This window comes from Sinocyclocheilus grahami, unplaced genomic scaffold, assembly GCF_001515645.1.
Source record: "Sinocyclocheilus grahami isolate Dianchi unplaced genomic scaffold, SAMN03320097.WGS_v1.1 scaffold281.1, whole genome shotgun sequence".
NCBI lineage: Eukaryota > Metazoa > Chordata > Actinopteri > Cypriniformes > Cyprinidae > Sinocyclocheilus > Sinocyclocheilus grahami.
In genome coordinates this window covers 134092-156544 of record NW_015505460.1, presented here as the reverse complement: position 1 = coordinate 156544, position 22453 = coordinate 134092, and the positions used below count along the sequence as shown (strand labels likewise).

Here is a 22453-nt window from a genome sequence, read left to right as displayed (position 1 = left end):
ACATATTTGAGAATCGAGATATTTCAAGTTATAGTTAACACTTTTGGGAATATTTTAAATAAAAAGGTAAAAATAAATAAAACATAAGCCTATATCAGTTATACTTATATACACTTATAAGTTATACTTATAGTTATACGCTATAAGTTATACTTATATACACTTATAGTTACACTTATTATATATATATGGCTGCTGTGTGTCATGACAAGCATGATGACAAGCACCACCCCCAAACCCCCCTTCACTCGACCCCACTCCAAAAAAATAATGCATGACGCCCCTGGAGTATCTATCATAGCAACTTAACTTGTCATGGATGGAGAAAAATTAATGTCTCTTTTATATAGTTACAAAAACCACAATATATCACTATATACTTCAGTGTACTTGGTGTTTCATAGACAGATTTTTTCTTTCTTTTTTTTCTGTGATGCTTGTGTATCCACTGTTAGCAGACAAATTAAATAAACAAGCAAGAGTGAAAAGTGTGTCTAAAGAGAGTTTTAAAAGTCCACAGGGCCGAAAGTACCCATAGCTGAAAAAACACCCACATAAAAATCAATGATCTCAAAGTAGAGCAAATAATTCCCAACTTGACTGAATTTGAACTACACACTCACTTCTCCAGGGGTAAAGAATAAGGATGTTGCCGCCTTACATGACAGTAGACATTTATATCATCTGAGTCACTGTTCAAAGGTCTCTGTTTGCCTTGAACATCTAGTCGACAATCTTGCTGCGACCACTAATGGCAGCGTATACCATATGCACAGCGGCACATAATTTATGCTGATGGTGCCAGTCATGTCAGCAGTTAGACTGTGTGTGTCAAACAGATGGGCACATTTGGTGTGAAGGCAAATGCACCACTGGGTGTTGTGCAAATGAAACTCCCTAGCACCTGACATCCATATGAGAAGCCAACCAGAAGCCGCTCCCCATGCACAATAAAGATAAACAGACTTGTATTAGGCTTGGAAATCTTTTTCTTTTCAATACGGGAGTTGTTCACAGATAGCGATCAACACCTTGTAGGTATTTCGGTTGCTTGGGAGCGTCAGCCGGTGTTGCCACCGTGGATCAAGCCTCTTGCTAAATGCCAACAAGAGCCAACAACTTGTCCTTCAACGGGAATACAAAGGAGCACAACTAAACACACAGCTCTTGACATTTACTTACAGTCTCCAATACACACGCCGGCTCATAGAGGATAAGAGGAAATGGATCGCTTAGTCAATAATCTTCCTGCTACTAATTTTTAAATTACTTTTGTAGGAGTGCCGTTATTAAATGCACTGACATTAAATCTGCTCATGTTCATTTGTTCCATTATTGCTCTTCACAAATTTCATATGAAATTAATCATTAATTACTTCAACCGAAACTAATTCTTAGAGATAGTAAAAATCACATACAATAACGAATGGGATTTTTCTAACTTTTAAAGAACTAAAAGTTGAACAGCTACTACAATTTTCTTATATATATATATATATATATATGCATTTTTTGTAGCACAATTTATTGTTTAAAGCTGTTGGCCTATTTTGGATTTTTCTTTTCCTCAAAACCCCGCATTTTTGTGTGTCAGAAAAGTGTTTGTCCTACATATATCTACATGTACTTTCCAACCTTCCTTCAAGAGCTAATTTTGAGGGTGACATTAGCGTTATTTCAGAAAAAGACATTCTGTTCATATCTGTTGATTTACTCAGGGGAGACATTTACAAAAATACAGTAAATGTGTATACTCCTAAAATATTTTCCATTTCAGCGCCTTCAGGGCAGGACAGGAACTGTCGTGCACCCTAGGGAAATCTGCTGGGGAAAGTAAGGAAAACAGAAAAGCAAATAGAACGACACCAACAGAACTGAGACAGCCACTTTGGAAAAAACTGTTCTCTGCTACATGTACCCTTATATTACGTTAATGACACACATACACTATCATTCAAAGAGAACAGCCTATTTAGATGCTACCCATGATTTTGAGACTATATTCTAAGGTTAAGGCTTGAATTGAATATTAAAAGGCTTTTGGAGTTACCTGAAATATTGTTATACTACGCTGTTTGTTATGAATGTTGCTTGCTGCCAAGCATAACATCATAAGCCATGACTCTTGTTTTACTGTGAAGAGAGAGACACAAAAAAAGCTACATACACCTTTTAAAAAACCTATAAAAGGGTTTCTACCAAAACTGAGATGAATGCTGCAAGTCAAATCTGCTTTATTATCTTCATTTGGACTGTGTGAGAGCGAGCCATGCCAGCACAGGAATGTGCATGGCGACAGAGATGGTAGATTAAGGTCTCGGATCAAGAGTGCCATCATTCTCTGGGCTAATTGTCTGAGGAGGAGCAGTCAAAACGCTTGATCCTCGCAGACTGAGCATAAGCACTCACTTTAAAGAAAATCAATAACTTTTCCCAAACAAATGACACTGAGTGCCTGGTAATGAGGGCTGAGGGCTAGAATTCCAATCAAGAGTCTAGTGCTCCCAAAGGTCACTATTACCTGCATCAGTCATATCAATGGAATATATGCTGATGAAATGCACATGTGCAAACTCTTTCAGGAACTCTTTCATGAATTTTGTTGTTTAATTATTTGATCTGTAGGAGATAAGATACTGTAGCTAGTACTTTTCTGATGACCCAGTCATGGACACTTAAATTATTGCATTTCTACACTAACAGAAGTCAACAGGATATTACTGATGTAATATCAAAAGGCTTTTATCTGCTTTCTGCTTCTAAATGTTCTTATTTGTGCATCCTTGAAGATGGAAGGCACATTTGTGAGGGATATTGTAGTGCTAGTTTTACTTTATCTTAGTGCTGCATTCGACACAACAGATCATGACACACTCATAGATCAATTACAAAACTATATAGGTATTCAAGGACAGGCTTTAAGATGGTTTAGATCCTACCTATCCGAACGCTGCCACTTTGTTTATTTAAATGGGGAGTCATCTCAATTATCACCAGTAAAATATGGAGTGCCGCAAGGATCTGTCCTAGGTCCTCTGCTATTTTCAATATACATGTTGCCCCTTGGTAGTATTATTAGAAAATACAGGATTAGTTTCCACTGTTATGCTGATGATACTCAACTATATATCTCAACAAGACCAGATGAAACTTCTAAATTATCTAAGCTAACAGAGTGTGTTAAAAATGTAAAAGATTGGATGACCAATAATTTTCTCCTATTAAATTCGGATAAGACAGATATTACTTATTGGACCAAAAAACAGTACATAGAATCTCTTGGATTACAATTTGCAACTAGACGGATGTACTGTTACTTCCTCTACAGTCAAAAATCTGGGTGTTATATTTGAAAGCAACTTGTCTTTTGATAATCATATTTCCCATGTTACAAATCAGCATTATTTCGTCTTAGAAACATTGCCAAGTTACGAAACATGTTACCTGTTTCTGATGCAGAAAAGCTAGTTCATGCATTCATGACCTCTAGACTGGACTATTGTAATGCACTGCTAGGTGGTTGTCCTGCATCTTCAATAAACAAGCTTCAGGTAGTTCAAAATGCAACGGCTAGAGTCCTTACCAGGTCAAGAAAATTTGATAATATTACCCCAATTTTACAGTCTCTGCACTGGCTACCTATTAAGTTCCGTATCAGTTACAAAATATTATTACTTACCTACAAGGCCCTTAATGGTTTAGCTCCTGCGTACCTAACTAGTCTTCTACCACGCTACAATCCATCACACTCCCTAAGGTTGCAAAACTCTGGACTTTTGGTAATACCTAGGATAGCAAAGTCCACTAAAGGAGGCAGAGCTTTTTCTAATTTTCTCATCCCAAACTCTGGAATAGCCTTCCTGATAATGTTTGGGGTTCAGACACACTCTCTCGGTTTAAATCTAGATTAAAGACACATCTCTTATCTTCATGGAACATGATCTTTACTTAATATACTAATGATTTTTGGTATAGAATATGATCATATTACCCCAATTTTATAGTCTCTGCACTGGCTACCTATTAAGTTCTGTATCAGTTACAAAATATTATTACTTGCCTATAAGGCCCTTAATGGATTAGCTACCTAACTAGTTTTCTACCACTCTACAATCCATCACGCTCCCTAAGGTCGCAAAACTCTGGACTTTTGGTAGTACCTAGGATAGCAAAGTCCACTAAAGGAGGTAGAGCCACACTCCCTAAGGTTGCAAAACTCTGGACTTTTGGTAGTACCTAGGATAGCAAAGTCCACTAAAGGAGGCAGAGCTTTTTCTCATTTTCTCATCCCAAACTCTGGAATAGCCTTCCTGATAATGTTTGGGGTTCAGACACACTCTCTCGGTTTAAATCTAGATTAAAGACACATCTCTTTGGCCAAGCATTCAAATAATGCATCTCATAATCTTGTACTGCAGTTATATCTGATCAAATGCACATTATTATTCTTTAGTTTGGGTTAAACAAATCAATTTTGCTTGGTTGGAACAGCAGCTACGCTAATTATGTCTCTATTTGTTTCTCTGTTTTTGCCACGGGATTGACATCATTGACATGGTAACTAGGATTTACACAAGCTTCAGTCTGTATCCAGAACACCTGAGAAGAGATGATGCCAGCCCCTCAGAGGACCTCGGATGATGCCAACCCTGAAACAACATACAGAACTACCAAATTTTGCTATAAGTTTGATTGCATCATATAATAATTGCTGTTAAAAGTGTTCATCGTCTGTTTGATTACGTCTTTAATTGATTTTCCCTTCATTTCTGCCATATGTACATTAACTGACAGTCACCACTGATAAACTACCACTAAATATTGTAGAAAATTAATTGGCTGTAAAGTTGCTTTGCAATGATTTGTACCGTAAAAAGCGCTGTACAAATAAACTTGCTTAATTTTCTGTAAAGTTGCTTTGCAACGATTTGTATCGTAAAAAGCGCTATACAAATAAACTTGAATTGAATTGAATATTGAGTACAGCAGCAATGTGAAGACACTGTCTCAAGCTTCAGTCTGTATCCAGAACACCTGAGAAGAGATGATGCCAGCCCCTCAGAGGACCTCGGATGATGCCAACCCTGAAAAAAACATACAGAACTACCAAACTTTGCTATAAGTTTGATTGCATCATATAATAATTGCTGTTAATAGTGTTCATCGTCTGTTTGATTACGTCTTTAATTGATTTTTCCATACATTTCTGCCATATGTACATTAACTGACAGTCACCACTGATAAGCTACTACTAAATATTGTAGAAACTTAATTTTCTGTAAAGTTGCTTTGCAACGATTTGTATCGTAAAAAGCGCTATACAAATAAACTTGAATTGAATTGAATTGAATATTGAGTACAGCAGCAATGTGAAGACACTGTCCCAGATCTTACTGTGTAGTAATCACAAAGCTACTGAATAGCTGAACTCTTATGAAATATGAAAACATGCTTCTACATTATAATCCATCTAGCTTTATTTAATGATTTATTTATAATTTAGTAAAATACATCCATTTATTTGAGATTAAAAATAATACATGCATGTTAAAGATGTTAGAAGGCACATGTGACCTCTCTAATACTGAGGTACTACTTTATTTTATTTTTTTGGTGGTGCTACCCTATGAAAGTAGCCTCTCTCCCAAAATCTGACTGTCATCATTTACATTTATTAATTTGGCTGAAATCCACAACATTATCGATTATGTAAACGGAATGATTATCCCAAAAAATAAAATTTGCTGAACATATACTCAACCTAAGGCCATCCAAAAAATAGCATTACATCTCTTGCTCACCAACGGATCCTCTGCAGCGAATGGGTGCCATCATAACGAGGTTCCAAATATTGAGTATATTGTGCATATTTCTCTCCTGATTCAGATGAGAAGACTTTTTCCACTGGAGAAAGCAATATTTTCAAGGTGCTAACTGATTAACTGAAACCGTGTGAATTACTTGTGGATTATTGTGAAATTTTTATCAGTTTTTTTATACTCCCATTCTGACAGCACCCAATTCAACGCAGAGGATCCATTGGTGAACAAGTAATTTCTCACTATCATTTCTCAAAGTTTCTCTGAAGATTCTCAATCATTTCTGATGAACAAACAAACTCCTCATCATATTGCATGGTCTGAGGGTGAGTACATTTTCCTTAAAAAAAAAAGAGAAGCCTTTTCTGAATAAAAAAAAAACGATAAAACTGCATGTGTTGTTATAGTTTTTACAGTTTTTTTTGGCTGAATAATCAAACATATACACTCTTCTTTGAATAAAATATCCCAAAATAAATAAATACATACAAAGTGATACTGCTTTGCAGGAGCAATACGAAAATAAGTGTTTGCACAAAGTGAAATTCTTGTCATTTACTCACCCTCATGGCACCCATATGACTTTATTAAGCAAGAAACACAAGGATTAGGGATGAGAGGATGACTGGAACTGAAGCTCCAAAAAGCACATAAACTACCGTAATCTAACTCATCTGTGCAATGTGTTCCAAGTCATTTAATTGATTTGTGTCTAAAATAGGATGAAATTAAAATCTGTATTCACTCAATGTTTAAATTTAAATACGGGCACACACTATATGCAACAATGTGTTCGCACAATGTGTAATAGTGTGTGTGCACTCAAGATCAAATAAGCACATGAAAGCAGGGAAGAAATGAAACTATACACAAACCACATTGGTCCTTGCATGTATAATCAACACAGTATGAAAATTAATGAGATCTGAGAACAAGACACATTTACGATACCTACTTTGAGAACCCCTGCTCGAATGCACAGTAATCATGTATTAGGTTTGAAAATGATTCAAACATTCTAGAGATACTATGAAAAACAAAGACAACAAAACCAACAGGTGTCTTTCCTCAAGTCACCAAATTACAGGATATCAACTGTGCTTTACCCACTAATAAATACCAATTACAATGATCATATTACTCTAATGAAGATATTACTCTAATGACACAAAGACCTAAGTTTGAAGTAATTATCTTGATCAAGGTTTTCAGAGATGGTTTACATTGGTAAACTATATGACTTGAGCTGCACCATAATTGTTATGCATTAATCACATATAATGATTTCCCAAACAGCTGCCAGTGATTTAATTAGATGAAATAACTTGCTTAAAACTCTTGTCATGATTAAATGCAACTTTAATAATCACGGTTATTTGTTGGTCTAATGAGACTCTTTGAAGGGATTAAAGGCATCCACTTACAATTTTGATTGTATTAATCAGTTAAGTACATTTCTTTGTCCTTAACAGTTCAGTGATTCTTTTGTCAGATAGATAGATAGCTGGGTAAAAAATATAGATATCTCGATATTAACCGATTCTCATTTTTTACGGAATGATATTGATTCTTAAATCCCAAGAATTGATTAGTCTAGTCTGTTTTCAGTTAATGGACGGAACACTGAAGGGCACTTCCCATTCAATAAATCGCAAAAAGCATTGCACTTTGATACTTTTAATATGAAACAAAGTCTCAGATTTTAAATTATGTCCATTGTAAAACAATGTCACGTAACGTCACATTTACCTCAGAAAAACATATTCGGTGACCATAAACTCATTAATCAGATAGAAAAATAAACTGTAGAGAGGGGCATTTTGCTAAATATATGCACCATATAACATATTCATTATAAATGTTACTGTTCTTCAATGTTTAATTTATGTTTGAATAAATCCATCAAGTTTTTATAACAGCCACCATTGTTTATATTTAAAAAAAAATGAATGAAGTAGAAATATTATTATGTAATTGTAACTTTATAATTTTAAAACTTCAATTCATCAAGTGTAATTTTAACAAATCAGTTAGTTTTAACCTTCAATATTATAGTAATGTAGTACTTATTTTTCCCTTAAAATTATACATTTTCTCAGTTTAAACATTTGATATGTCATCTATGTTGTATTCTGAATAAAATATTGAAATTTGAAACGTCCACATCATTGCATTCTGTTTTTATTCACAATTTGTACAGTGTCCCAACTTTTTTGGAATCGGGTTTGTAGATGAATTTGTTTCATCAAAAAAAATAGCATTACATCTCTTGCTCACCAACGGATCCTCTGCAGCGAATGGGTGCCATCATAACGAGGTTCCAAATATTGAGTATATTGTGCATATTTCTCTCCTGATTCAGATGAGAAGACTTTTTCCACTGGAGAAAGCAATATTTTCAAGGCGCTAACTGATTAACTGAAACCGTGTGAATTACTTGTGGATTATTGTGAAATTTTTATCAGTTTTTTATACTCCCATTCTGACAGCACCCAATTCAACGCAGAGGATCCATTGGTGAACAAGTACTTTCTCACTATCATTTCTCAAAGTTTCTCTGAAGATTCTCAAAATCATTTCTGATGAACAAACAAACTCATCATATTGCATGGTCTGAGGGTGAGTACATTTTCCTTAAAAAAAAAAAAAGAGAAGCCTTTTCTGAATAAAAAAAAAACGATAAAACTGCATGTGTTATAGTTTTTACAGTTTTGTTTGGCTGAATAATCAAACATATACACTCTTCTTTGAATAAAATATCCCAAAATAATGTATTTATTTATTTTGGGATATTTTATTCAAAGAAGAGTGTATATGTAAAAAGTGATACTGCTTTGCAGGAGCAATACGAAAATAAGTGTTTGCACAAAGTGAAATTCTTGTCATTTACTCACCCTCATGGCAGTCCAAACCCATATGACTTTATTAAGCAAGAAACACAAGGATTAGGGATGAGAGGATGGTGACTGGAACTGAAGCTCCAAAAAGCACATAAACTACCGTAATCTAACTCATCTGTGCAATGTGTTCCAAGTCATTTAATTGATTTGTGTCTAAAATAGGATGAAATTCAAATCTGTATTCACTCAATGTTTAAATTTAAATACGGGCACACACTATATGCAACAATGTGTTCGCACAATGTGTAATATATTATAGTAATGTAGTACCAACTGACTCTCATGTATATTTTAGTTGAGAGATTTTTTTTCCTTGAGATAATGTAGCATGTGCTGTAACTGATATACAGTATATCCAAAATAATCTATATTGAATCTAATCTCGCAAGCTTGAAACCCAAAACCCAGCCCTAATAGATAGATAGATAGATAGATAGATTAACATTAATATAACAACATACCTTGTACAGCAAAGGTGATTGTCCAAGTTTCAGCAGTGCTATTTTATTGGTCACATTTGCTTGGACCCGTCTCAAATCCTCTGGACTCCCATACTGAATGTCCACCACCTCTGCCTGAAAAAAAATCAAAATTTTTAAAACATCTACAATTTTAAAATGGTTCAGGGTAGAGTCTGACCTCTTTCACTGTGTGTGTGTGAGGAATAACAAGCCTCTGATTTGCAATGTTGTGACTCGCATAACCCCATAAAGCTAGTTGTCACATTCATTACAGATAGCAAAGCATGAGTGAAAACAAAGTGAACATCTCAGGCTGTGTATAATGGGGGACAAGTACATATATTAGCCACCGCACTATAAATCACGCACAGACGTGGCATAGATGTCACAGCTCTGAAAGAATTCAAGGCAGATTCATGGCAGCTACAGGCCGCGGCGTCCTTTTTGTCATTTAGTCTGCACTAGTAAACCAGAACCCGATTTGTGAGTTTAAGAAAAGCGAGTGCCTCGGACTGACGAGGGTTGATGAGGTGGGGTCAAACTAAATGCTATTTAAGGCCCAGAGATACAAAGTGGAAATGCATTACCTGAGTTTGATTCATTTTTCTTTGGGCCTAGGGGGAAATGAAACATGATTCCGGGCAGGAGAGTACATCTAGTCGGTATCACGAAACCACAAGACCATTGAAAGATGGGATTTATCCCTAATGTCTGCATTTGCATTAGCAAAGTGTTCCGTCTAACTCCAAAGAAGAGGCAGAAAATTGGGAATGGATGAGATTTGCACTGAGAGGCTGTCATTAAGGTAATGAAATTAACGAGGGCACGCATTGCGGTGAACAAATCACATTTTCTAGACGACCGACGGCTCCTTTCACGAGTCATCTCACCCCCGGCGACTTGAAGCAGCTAGAGGAAAATAACAATTGTTTTCACATCTACATGATTGAGGAGTGGAAAGAAATAGCCACCCCGTAATTAAACTTTATTTTGAGGAGAATGTTAAATACCACCCGAATCGTGCGGCACCATTAGAGGCCAGACTGCATATCCTCTGTGAATAAAAATTTGCCACTTCTTCAACGCTCAGTTCATTTTTCATTTTGCGAGAGGCTGTGAAGCATTATTACAGTGAGAAGCTCTTGAAATTTCAAAGCAATTCAAATAGCCCTTCTTGTGTCCATCTGGTTGAACTTTTTGTAAATATCCATGTAAGATTACAATTCGAACTATGTTAACACACCGGCTTTGTCTAGGTGTTGCACAAATGTTTCATCATTTTGCAGCTTTACTTTTTAAATAACACTATCAATGTTAAATGAATACAAATGACCACTCCCAACAGTATAGCTCACGTATCAAAGGAAACACTCAGAACAAGGCGTTTCATGGAGCGCATATAGAGCAGGGATTTTCTCTCTCTCTCTACGCTTCTTCATACATCAGCTACAACATCAAATACTCTGTGCAGCTCATATTTTCTAAAACAATGAACAATTTTAGAGATCAGTGCAATTCTTTATTTATCCAAAAAAGGCTTAATGAAGGGTGGGTGTGTGACAACGCTGCAGGGTGTCAACCAATTGTTGTTTGATTTCAAAGGGGTTTTTTTTGTGGAAAAAAACCACATATATCAGCTCTTCAACCAAAGCTATAGTGAAGAAGACGAAGTCCCCTGCTCAAAAAAATGTTTTAAGTATAGTTCAAAATGAATTTACAAGTATATGTCTCATCAGTAATTATTACTTTAATGCAGTGGTTCTTATTTAAATGGCTGAGAGCCACAAGGAGGCATCAGCAAGGGGGGCTCAAGATGACTTTTTTATTTTTCATTGAATTAATTAAAATAGTGAATGAATGAATGAATAACTTGTAGTGTGGGGTGGTTGGGTTGGGTGGTGCTTGGATCAGGGTTTCACTCACCAATGAGCGCGAAATGGAAAACAAGGAATGGAGCAGGTGTGATTAGAGAGTTCTTTGAGCATTAAAACAAATGCCTTTCCACTGACATACTCTGTTTCAGTCCATGTGCTGCTTGACGACTTGCAAAATTTTGACTTTTCTTATCATTTTCATTGGTGGGGTTGGGGTAAATAAAGAAACCAAGTTACTGAAACATACATTAACCTTATGCTCTGTAAGGCTACATTTATTTGATCAAAAATAAAGTAAAATGGTCATACTGTGAAATATTATTACCATTTTAAAATGAATATTTTCCATTTTAATATCTTAAAAAATGTAATTTAGTCTTCAGATGAAAAACGTCCCAGGTTACGTATGTAACCATGGTTCCCCGAGGGAACGAGACGCTGCGTCGGAAAACGCTAGGGGAACGCCTTCAGCGATACCAAGCTCTGAATCATATGTGTAATCAGTCGAACGATGGGCGAGACGTGCGCGGCGGGTGACGTCATGACCAGGAAGCTTTAAAAGCACGTGAGGTGCCGCCGGCGCTAGCTTCTTAGGAGTGAAGCAAGCTCTAGTAGGGATGCCATATTATCCTCGGTCCCGCTGCGGGGGAGCACGAGAGGCAACGCTCTGTTTTTGGACATCCCTATATGAGGAGCTGGTACCTGGCTGGGGCTGCTCCCGCCCAGCAGTCCCCAGAGCTATAGAACGGCGAGGGAGAAACCGCTGGAATGACGCCGCCTGTTTACGGGCCTCCTGGTATCTGTCGACGACCGAATCGATGGCGTTGCCGAACAGACCAGAAGGCGCAAGCGAGGCATCCATAAGTCAGACCCTGTCCTTCTCTTTCGTCCCAAGCAGACCACGCACAAACTGTGTGTATCCCCGCTCGTGATGTAGCGTGGGCAGGGAGGAACACACAGTCTGTAACACGTTCTACTTTCGTACTTTTTTTTGTCTTTTGCTTAGACATTTCTTTTTTTCTCTGCTGGAGCTTATTTTGGATGCTTGTGCACTTTTTTGGACAGACAACAATAAATAAGACTCACAGAACATAAATCGTGACCGACACACACAGAGAGCTTCGCTGAATGACAGAAAGCTGGCGCCGGTGGCACCTCACGTGCTTTTAAAGCTTCCTGGTCATGACGTCACCCGCCGCGCACGTCTCGCCCATCGTTCGACTGATTACACATATGATTCAGAGCTTGGTATCGCTGAAGGCGTTCCCCTAGCGTTTTCCGACGCAGCTCGAGTTCCCGAAGGGGAACTGAAATTTCAGCATCAGTACTCCAGTCTTCAAAGTCACATAATCCTTTGGAAATCATTCTAATATCTGATATTAGATAATATTTCTTCTTATTATCAGTGTTGGAAACTATTGCGCTGCTTATTATTTTTTTGTGAAAACCATGATACTTTTTTTATTTGACAAAGAAAATGTTCAAAAGAACAGAATTTAATTATAACAAAACTCTTTTATGTATTATTAAAACATAATAAATGCCTTTACTTTTTTTTTTTTTCAATTTAATAGATCCTTACTGAATTAAAGTATTAATTTCTTAAACAAAATTCAGGCAAATTAGGTTACACTGAAAAAAATCATTAAGGGTTAGATCAAAAATAGAGCTTTGACGTAACATCTGCAAATGACCCATTTTAGGTTTGGTTTGCATAATTTAATGCATTTAAGGGTTTGTTTACACTTGGCAGGTGCAGTTTATGTGTGCAAGTCAAGTGTGAACACTGCCATTCAAACCTCAGTGCGCACCAAACAAGCAGCCTAAGACCCACCTTTTCATGTTTTGAACCAAAGACATCTAAACGAAACAAGATGTGACCCTAAAGGACAAAATGCTCAAGCACACCTTGTCATAGAAGTAATATTGCCCAGTACAGTTTGGTACCGACGTCAGAAACGTCGCTTCCTTGCAGCAGATCTTGTTTGTGTGTGCAACTCCTAGCGCTGTTTTGACTCCTTTACATATTTTATAAGCTCTTTGTGAGTTATAAGCTGGTAAAAATACCACATGTATACACAAACAACAAGCGCATTTAACCCTGCACACAGCATTGTTTTGGGAATTTTGCAAAAAAATACAACATAAAAGGTTGTGATCCTTATGCGTTTTGTTTTGTATCTTAAGTCAAGCGCAATCGTGACCATGTGTTATTGATCGCTTGAGTATACACTTGAGTACAACGGTATACATTTAACTTACCACTAGATTTCCCACAGCCGAATAGGCTGCAAAGGCAAATGGTTCAGTCGTGGATGCAAATGGCTGGTCACACCTCTCTCCGCTGGGCAGGTAACACTGGTTTCCGCTTATATCTGTGATCGTGCTGAGGGCGGGTCCGGGATAGCTCAGGAGAACCGTGTGATTGGTTACCTGGACATCTTTTAATCCGAGCTCCTCCCACCTCTGAGCGATGTACCTGACCTTGGACTCTTCCGTGAGATCGGACAAGCTGTCAAAGTCCCTGTGTCGAAGCAGACAAAACAGCAAGGAAACATCAATAAATGTGTCAAGGATTTTGAAGGCTCTTCTCACGGCCCAACAACAAGACGACACTTAACAAAGCATTGATGAATATGCGCGAGCCTCATTATCATTAGCGTAATTAGCACATTGTTGACTTTAGGTTAACATTTGTTTTCCTCAAAGGTATTTACATGGTCTATTGACGTGAAGCTGCAGCTAGAAACGAGGGACAGAAACGAAGAGACGGCCTCCATAATTCATATTCCGGACAAGCTTCAGTTAATGTAACTGATGAATATGGCAGTGCAGGGAATCAATTGTCTGCTGAACAAACGGATGCACTATTAAAAAAGGATTGCCGGGAGAGAAAGTAAATTAGCAACAGACGGTTAAACATGAGAGAGAGAAATGAAGCGCTGCTAAGGTGCTCTGGCAGCCCGGCTTCGCTTATTTCTTACCCGTCACGGCACGTGGAAGGCACAAAGAGAAACACATCGTTATCTTGTAACTTGGAAACTTTAAGAGCTCCCAGGCCCATCAGCATGCCAAAGCTCACTATGTGATGTTATAGGAGAAACACAGCAGGCCTGCCCATTCTCTCAATCTTCAAAACAAAATTAATTGAAGTGTAAAAGTGAGCCAAGAGCCTCCAGAGACTATAAATCATTTAATTGCACTTTTTTCCTCTTTATCCACCATGATGAATTTGCACAAGTTGATCATTGCCACATGACACCTTCAATATCCTCTACCCAGACGCAAACTGGGACAGATTGTTCCTCTTCTCCGCTAACAAACAGTTCTCTCATTATAGTGCTTTTTTTGTTGAAAAAAATTAATTCAAAACAGAAAAGCGAAAACATCCTGCCATATTTGTACTGCCTCATATGAAAAATACAGACTAAATCAACAATGTCTGGTCTGCTTACTGCTGAGAGATGTTTTATGCACAACACATATTCTTTATTAAATTCTAATCTGTGTTGTGTTGCTGTCTTGCAAAGTGCTCTGTGTAAAAAGGAGGGTTCACAGGATGTTTTCTTAGCTAAAGTTATTTACTTAAGTACATTTCTTGACTGAACTTTGATCAGTTGACTACTTAGATGAGGTAACTATACAATGACTTCAGTTTTACTAATAAAAACAGTGCATATTAGACAGTATTGTGTAATTTAGCCAATGTTTCCTATCAGAAATATTGCAGGGTAAAATTCAATAAAAACACAATTAATCACAAGATCAGGATACAAGAAGCTGTTAAACTTGACCAGAAAAACAAGTAATTAATATAAATAAATCACACAAATATTTATAATTATTCATGCCCATAGTGGGTGCAAAACAACACAAAACCAAAACAAATTCTAAAACACAAAACAAAACATAAAACACTAAACAAACATGCACACACACACACACACACACACACACAAATAAAATAATATGATTATTTAGAATCCTGAAGTAAAGTTATTCGGCAATCAACAATATTAACTATTTATAAAAAAATATATATAAATAACTTTTCTGTCCATGCTGTCCATATGAGAGAAAAACACACACAAAAAAACATTATTTTAACATTAATATATAGTATGTTTTTTTCTCATATGGACAGTATGGACAGAAAAGTTTTAAATTCCCTCACATGCCGATGCTTAATTCCTTCTTAAAAATGCACCACCGTTACGGAAGCAAGCGGTTTTGCAAGTTTCCTTCTAGCTTCTCAAGCACAAGACTCATCCAGTGATTCAAGAGAGCGGACAAGCAGTCCAGCCCCACATTGAGCCACTGTGACCTGACAGAGTGTGTCCAATCCCTCACGGCTGTGCATGGGTGCCTGGGTAATCTAATTAAAAGCGTGCTCTGCATGAGTGGAGAGGATTCCTAACCTCTCTCAGGTAATGCTTCTCCAACCTCCACCCCCACTGCAGCTGGCACAAGACTTAAATAGTAACCCAGGACATTATTTACGGAGGAACCGTTCCCCCAAATGATTGTGTGACCAATTTTAGAGCGACCAGTTTGAAACGAATTACAAAGAAATGTCACTTCTTGGTGAATTAGAATGGGTCTACACTTAAAAGTCTGTGATCAGTATGGAATAACTTTTCTTTATTGGAAATAACATTGATTCATTTGTAATTAAAAATAATTAGCAAATTAATGCAAAAATTAAAACTGATCAGTTAACATATATTCATAGAGGAATGCATATTAAAATACGCAGTCCACGTTTAACTGTATTTCTACTAGCAATTAAAGACCTGTTAAACATTTTTATCTTTGAATGAATTAATGAATACATGATTGAATGAATGAATAAGTAAATAAATAAATAAATGTATGTTCAGAAAGATTTCCCCTTTTCATCAAAGAATTCACAGTTTCAAAGTTTTCATAAAAAATATTAAGCAGCACAACTGTTTTTTTTTTTACATTGATAATATAATAGTATTTAACATTAATAATAATAAAGGTTTCTTGAGCAGCAAATGAGCATAGTAGAACGATTTCTGAAGGATCACGTGACACTGAAGACTGGAGTAATGATGATGAAAATTCAGCTTTACAATCACAGGAATAAATTAGGAATACAATCCCCTTGTTGTTGGATTTGTTCTATTCCTAATTTATTCCAGGCAAAGAAATAAAAATAAACAATAAAAATGAATACATACATAAAAAATTACCAAGCACAGACAAATGAAAAGAAAACTAAAAGGTAAAAATGAGATTTAAAAAATGAGCCGTATCTGTAAAGGTGAAGACCCAGAACAGATTTTTAGTATGTAGAAGAAAAGTTTGAATGATTCTGCCTGAATTAATTGGGGAAGTTTAATACTTAGAGTCAAAGCTTTAGTACAAACCAGTAGAGAATGATTGAGAAATATCAATACAGCATTGCCTTGCAGCCACTATAATTGATGTAGAAAATGAACCACCACATTTTAATTAGTGTTAACATGAAACTAACCAAGTTCACCATAAATCTATATCGCCATGGTTACACAGCTCCCATTTATTCCATCAAACCAAATCCACTTATAGCAATAAAAAAGAAAAAAGAAAAATAGTGGGATGGCTTTGTATGTTAATTAAATGCTCAAAAAGACAAGTACATTAACTTCTTTATTAAACTCTTCAGAGTTGTGCTATAGGTATTGAAATAAAAAATGGAATTCATTATAACTGTCCTCACATTCATTCTTGCATCAAAACACCTGACTTAAAGCGAAACAAATCAGCCAAATGAATCGGTAACATGTGGTGACATACATTAACTCATTACTCAGTCACTCAATACTTTCAATAAAAGGTCAAATCAGTTAACTCTGGGTCCATTTATAACAAAGACATTATCCTCAACGTCCACAGTCTCTCCACTGACCAATCCCAAAAGAGATCAGAGCAGAAGACGGCGAAACTAATCACCAATCCTACCGGTCACAGCTTGACCAAATCCAGCCTCTTGTGGAGCAGCGTTTGTGGAGGTGCTCTCCACAGCACGACCTGATGATTGATGCTTTCTCCTCCGCCTGGTGAAAAGATCAGTCACTACCTCACACAAGCCCGGCTCACGGCTGACGCCGCTGGCTAGAAACAAGAGGAGTCTGCAAACCCTTCTGATGGCAGATCCTTAACTCAGCACCATCTGTTACTGAGACTAATACAGACATCAGGAGAGAAGCCCTGCTCTCCTGTCAAGCAAAAAAATCAGCCATTTTAGACAGGAAGCCTGTCAACAAAGCAGCCAGATGAGGCTTTATTTCTCCAAGTTTCAAAGCAATTATCCTATCAGAATGAATATGCCGATGTCAAACTGCTATAATTCCCTTTGTTAGAAACATACCTCGTGCTTTTGTGCAAGCATTCTCCATCTTTATGTTGAGCAAATACAAGTGGAGGAATGATTCCCTAGCCTCTGTAATTATATACGGTTGAGCGGAGATGATTGACAGCTGATGTATCTTGCAGGTGGTCGCCTGGGTTTTGCTTGGGGGAGGCTAGCATGTCATCCGGGTGGCTATTGAACTGTGGCGGTGCTATTATGGTTGATAACACTGGCGGTACTGAGTCCCACACCATATAAAAGCGCTTGGCTTTTTTTGTCCCCCAGGGTCCTTGAAGGGGCCATAGTGTGTTAGAGAGGCGAACAAAGAGAAAGATAGGAGATATCTGTGGAAGCTTTCACTCCGTTAAAAATGTGTGACCCTTCTGTCCTTCAAAGGAACATTTCAAAAGTGGTGATGGGGGGGGGGGGGGGGGATTCAAATAAATTTAATTTGCTCTTTTTGTCCCTAAGAAGCTGAAATGAAACATGAAATTTGCATTTGCATTTGCCATATCAATTACAAATACATCAGCAATTCTTACAAATATTTCCATTTAACACATACAAAACCTTACAAATGTCAGCTTGAAATGAACAAAGGTCATTATAATTGATTATAATCCCATTAGCCACACTACTATTCAAAAGTTTGGGATCAGGTTTTTTTAAGAAATATTTTTTTTAGCAATGACTCATATCAATCAAAAGTGACAGTAAAAGCATTTATAATTCAAGAAACAATTTATTTTTCAAATACATGTTGCTCTTTTGAACTTTTTGTTCATCAAGAAGGCCTGAAAATGTGTCATGGTTTCCACAAACATACATTAACATATAACATACAATCAGCATATTAGAATGATTTCTGAAATGTTCAAGACTGGAGTAATGGCTGATGAAAAATCAGCTTTGCCATCAGAGGAATAAATGACATTTTTAAATAATTAGAATTATTTTAGACTTCTGAATATATAAATGCAGCTCTGGTGAGCATAACAGATTTCTTTTAAAAGCATAAAAAAAAATCTTATCATCCAAAAACATTTAAATGGTAGTACAGAAGATTGTGTCATGTTTTGTGATGTGTAAAGCAAATTAGTTTTGCATGGCTGGGAAAATGCAACACGTGTAGCATGGCAGCAAAAACAAACAAAAAAAAAACAGTTTAAATGTTTCATAAAGTGAAATGGAAATATAAAATTACAATTTATGAATATGCACAAACAGCATTCACAAATGCATTTAGGTCAGTGACTGTTAAACAACCATGTAACACAAGCTCTCATCTAAAACACCAAAAATGAATCATGACATCTAAACAACCCCCGAAATACACTGTTGTTGACTTTCCGGCAGCCAGGAAGGAAGAAAACAAAAGACGCTGAACTTTCCTTGAACTTAGAAAGGAGATAAAATGAGACGTTTGTCTGGCAAGCTGGAAGCCCTGAACGGGTTTCTGATACAGAGAAGACATCTGCATCAGTAATGCAAAGCGATGCTCAAGTACATCTGCGATCACTCCCCCTCTCTGTGTGGATTCATCCTAAAGAAAGCAGTCATATATAACAGGGTTTATGACGATAAAGTAGCAGCCTCGGGAGGAGGAAGCATGGAAGATGTGTTAAAAAAATTACAACCAAGGCCTTCAAAGCACTGCAGGACAAAGGGAGAGTGAGATGAATAAACATTGGACATTAGTGAGTTTTAGTTAGGAGTGTGCAGTATTCAACACCTGAGAATATAAATTTTAAGTCATTGTTTTTAAACCATCTATTCCTATCTCTACTGCCTCGTATTACTTCTACAGCCAACAAATGCACGGAGGAAGGAACTTATGGTCTGTGTTTACTACAAATAGTAAACATAGCTAATGTGCAAATAATGCGAAATGGCTTGTTGGTTGTTGCCCCGTTGAGTATTTTGGACATTTATGGATTTCATTGCCTTTGTATCAAGCATGGTTTATCAATCTAGGGCTTGTGAGCCGCAGAAAAGCTAATAATTAATTAAATCATAAAGATTCTAAATAAATAAATAAAAACAATCAAGTACAGTGAAGTAATGGCTGCTGAAAATTCAGCTTTGCCATCACAGTAATAAATAGCATTTTAAAATATATTGAAATAGAAAACAGCTATTGAAAATGTAAAATTAAAATAAATAATTTAAAAATAAAAGTAACCAAAATAAAACACTTGAATTGTATGTCTTTTTCATTTGTTTTCCATGTAAATGAAAACTGTGAACACAAAAATGCTGGAATGCTTAAATTACTGGAAAATTAACTTAACATCTCAGGAGGTTTATATTTTAGATCACCACGGTTTGGCTGTCAAAATATTTTTCTTTTTTATAAATTTAAATAAAGTGTTGCTATTTTTATAAGTACATTTTTACAGAACTGTTACATGCACACCATCACCTTGACTATTTACATTTTCAAGAAAGAGGCTAAAAGAACAAGACTATAAGGAAACTATCTAGGAAAAATAAGAATAAATCATAAATAATAATACAGAACTAAATTACAATCAACTTGATTAATAATACGAATAAATTATAATGATCATGAATCACATATAATAAGTAAAATAAAGTAAAATGAGTAAAATAAAAAATAAAAAAAATAAATAATGCATCCTTCACTACATGCATTCAGAATGTGTGTGTGTGTGTTTCTGTGAATTGTGGGGACTTTCCACATAACCCAATCCTAACCCTAAACCTGCCCCTTACAGAAAACCTGTTTGCATTGTTAAACGTTCAGATAAACATCATTTACTATTTTTAATATTTTTTTACCCTCGTGGGGACCGCAGGCCAGTCCCCACAATGTCAAAAAGTTCAGGTTTTACTATCCTTGTGGGGACATTTGGTCCCCACACTGTAGCATAAGCAAGTACACACACACACACACACACACAAACGTGTGTGTGTGTGTGTGCTTGCATCTTTTGTAGAATTAATTAATTCTCAGTGAATCCCTATATATGAGCTGAGTTGACCTATTCATTCAACTGGAGTGTCTTGGTAAGCAGTGGAGAATAAACTGACAGATAAAACTCCCAAAAACAACTTAACACAAGTACAAACAAGAGTACAATGGAGTCGAACATTAAAAAGGACAGAGAAAAAGAGATTAGATGTTGAGTAAAGGACAGAAAAAGAGAGTGGAAAATATGTGAAATAAAAAGTCAGAGTCTGTATGTGACCAGTATAATGTACCAGATTATTTTAAAGACTCTGGGGGGGGGGGGGGGGGGATTCAAATAAATTTAATTTGCTCTTTTTGTCCCTAAGAAGCTGAAATGAAACATGAAATTTGCATTTGCATTTGCCATATCAATTACAAATACATCAGCAATTCTTACAAATATTTCCATTTAACACATACAAAACCTTACAAATGTCAGCTTGAAATGAACAAAGGTCATTATAATTGATTATAATCCCATTAGCCACACTACTATTCAAAAGTTTGGGATCAGGTTTTTTTAAGAAATATTTTTTTTAGCAATGACTCATATCAATCAAAAGTGACAGTAAAAGCATTTATAATTCAAGAAACAATTTATTTTTCAAATACATGTTGCTCTTTTGAACTTTTTGTTCATCAAGAAGGCCTGAAAATGTGTCATGGTTTCCACAAACATACATTAACATATAACATACAATCAGCATATTAGAATGATTTCTGAAATGTTCAAGACTGGAGTAATGGCTGATGAAAAATCAGCTTTGCCATCAGAGGAATAAATGACATTTTTAAATAATTAGAATTATTTTAGACTTCTGAATATATAAATGCAGCTCTGGTGAGCATAACAGATTTCTTTTAAAAGCATAAAAAAAAATCTTATCATCCAAAAACATTTAAATGGTAGTACAGAAGATTGTGTCATGTTTTGTGATGTGTAAAGCAAATTAGTTTTGCATGGCTGGGAAAATGCAACACGTGTAGCATGGCAGCAAAAACAAACAAAAAAAAAACAGTTTAAATGTTTCATAAAGTGAAATGGAAATATAAAATTACAATTTATGAATATGCACAAACAGCATTCACAAATGCATTTAGGTCAGTGACTGTTAAACAACCATGTAACACAAGCTCTCATCTAAAACACCAAAAATGAATCATGACATCTAAACAACCCCCGAAATACACTGTTGTTGACTTTCCGGCAGCCAGGAAGGAAGAAAACAAAAGACGCTGAACTTTCCTTGAACTTAGAAAGGAGATAAAATGAGACGTTTGTCTGGCAAGCTGGAAGCCCTGAACGGGTTTCTGATACAGAGAAGACATCTGCATCAGTAATGCAAAGCGATGCTCAAGTACATCTGCGATCACTCCCCCTCTCTGTGTGGATTCATCCTAAAGAAAGCAGTCATATATAACAGGGTTTATGACGATAAAGTAGCAGCCTCGGGAGGAGGAAGCATGGAAGATGTGTTAAAAAAATTACAACCAAGGCCTTCAAAGCACTGCAGGACAAAGGGAGAGTGAGATGAATAAACATTGGACATTAGTGAGTTTTAGTTAGGAGTGTGCAGTATTCAACACCTGAGAATATAAATTTTAAGTCATTGTTTTTAAACCATCTATTCCTATCTCTACTGCCTCGTATTACTTCTACAGCCAACAAATGCACGGAGGAAGGAACTTATGGTCTGTGTTTACTACAAATAGTAAACATAGCTAATGTGCAAATAATGCGAAATGGCTTGTTGGTTGTTGCCCCGTTGAGTATTTTGGACATTTATGGATTTCATTGCCTTTGTATCAAGCATGGTTTATCAATCTAGGGCTTGTGAGCCGCAGAAAAGCTAATAATTAATTAAATCATAAAGATTCTAAATAAATAAATAAAAACAATCAAGTACAGTGAAGTAATGGCTGCTGAAAATTCAGCTTTGCCATCACAGTAATAAATAGCATTTTAAAATATATTGAAATAGAAAACAGCTATTGAAAATGTAAAATTAAAATAAATAATTTAAAAATAAAAGTAACCAAAATAAAACACTTGAATTGTATGTC

The 22453-nt window shown here is 36.2% G+C and overlaps 1 protein-coding gene across 1 annotated transcript in view; it reads right to left on the bottom strand.

Annotated features, from left to right (window-relative positions):
- The window catches only part of LOC107600312 (inactive N-acetylated-alpha-linked acidic dipeptidase-like protein 2), a 98150-nt gene that overhangs the window by 63682 nt on the left and 12015 nt on the right, over window positions 1-22453 (bottom strand). Inside the window, exons 2-4 of the mRNA XM_016292181.1 lie at window positions 17434-17498; window positions 13317-13578; window positions 9181-9294 (exon numbers count right to left, since the gene is read on the bottom strand). Coding sequence (XP_016147667.1) covers window positions 9181-9294; window positions 13317-13578; window positions 17434-17498 — 441 coding nt within the window. The remainder of the gene's footprint in view (window positions 1-9180; window positions 9295-13316; window positions 13579-17433; window positions 17499-22453) is intronic.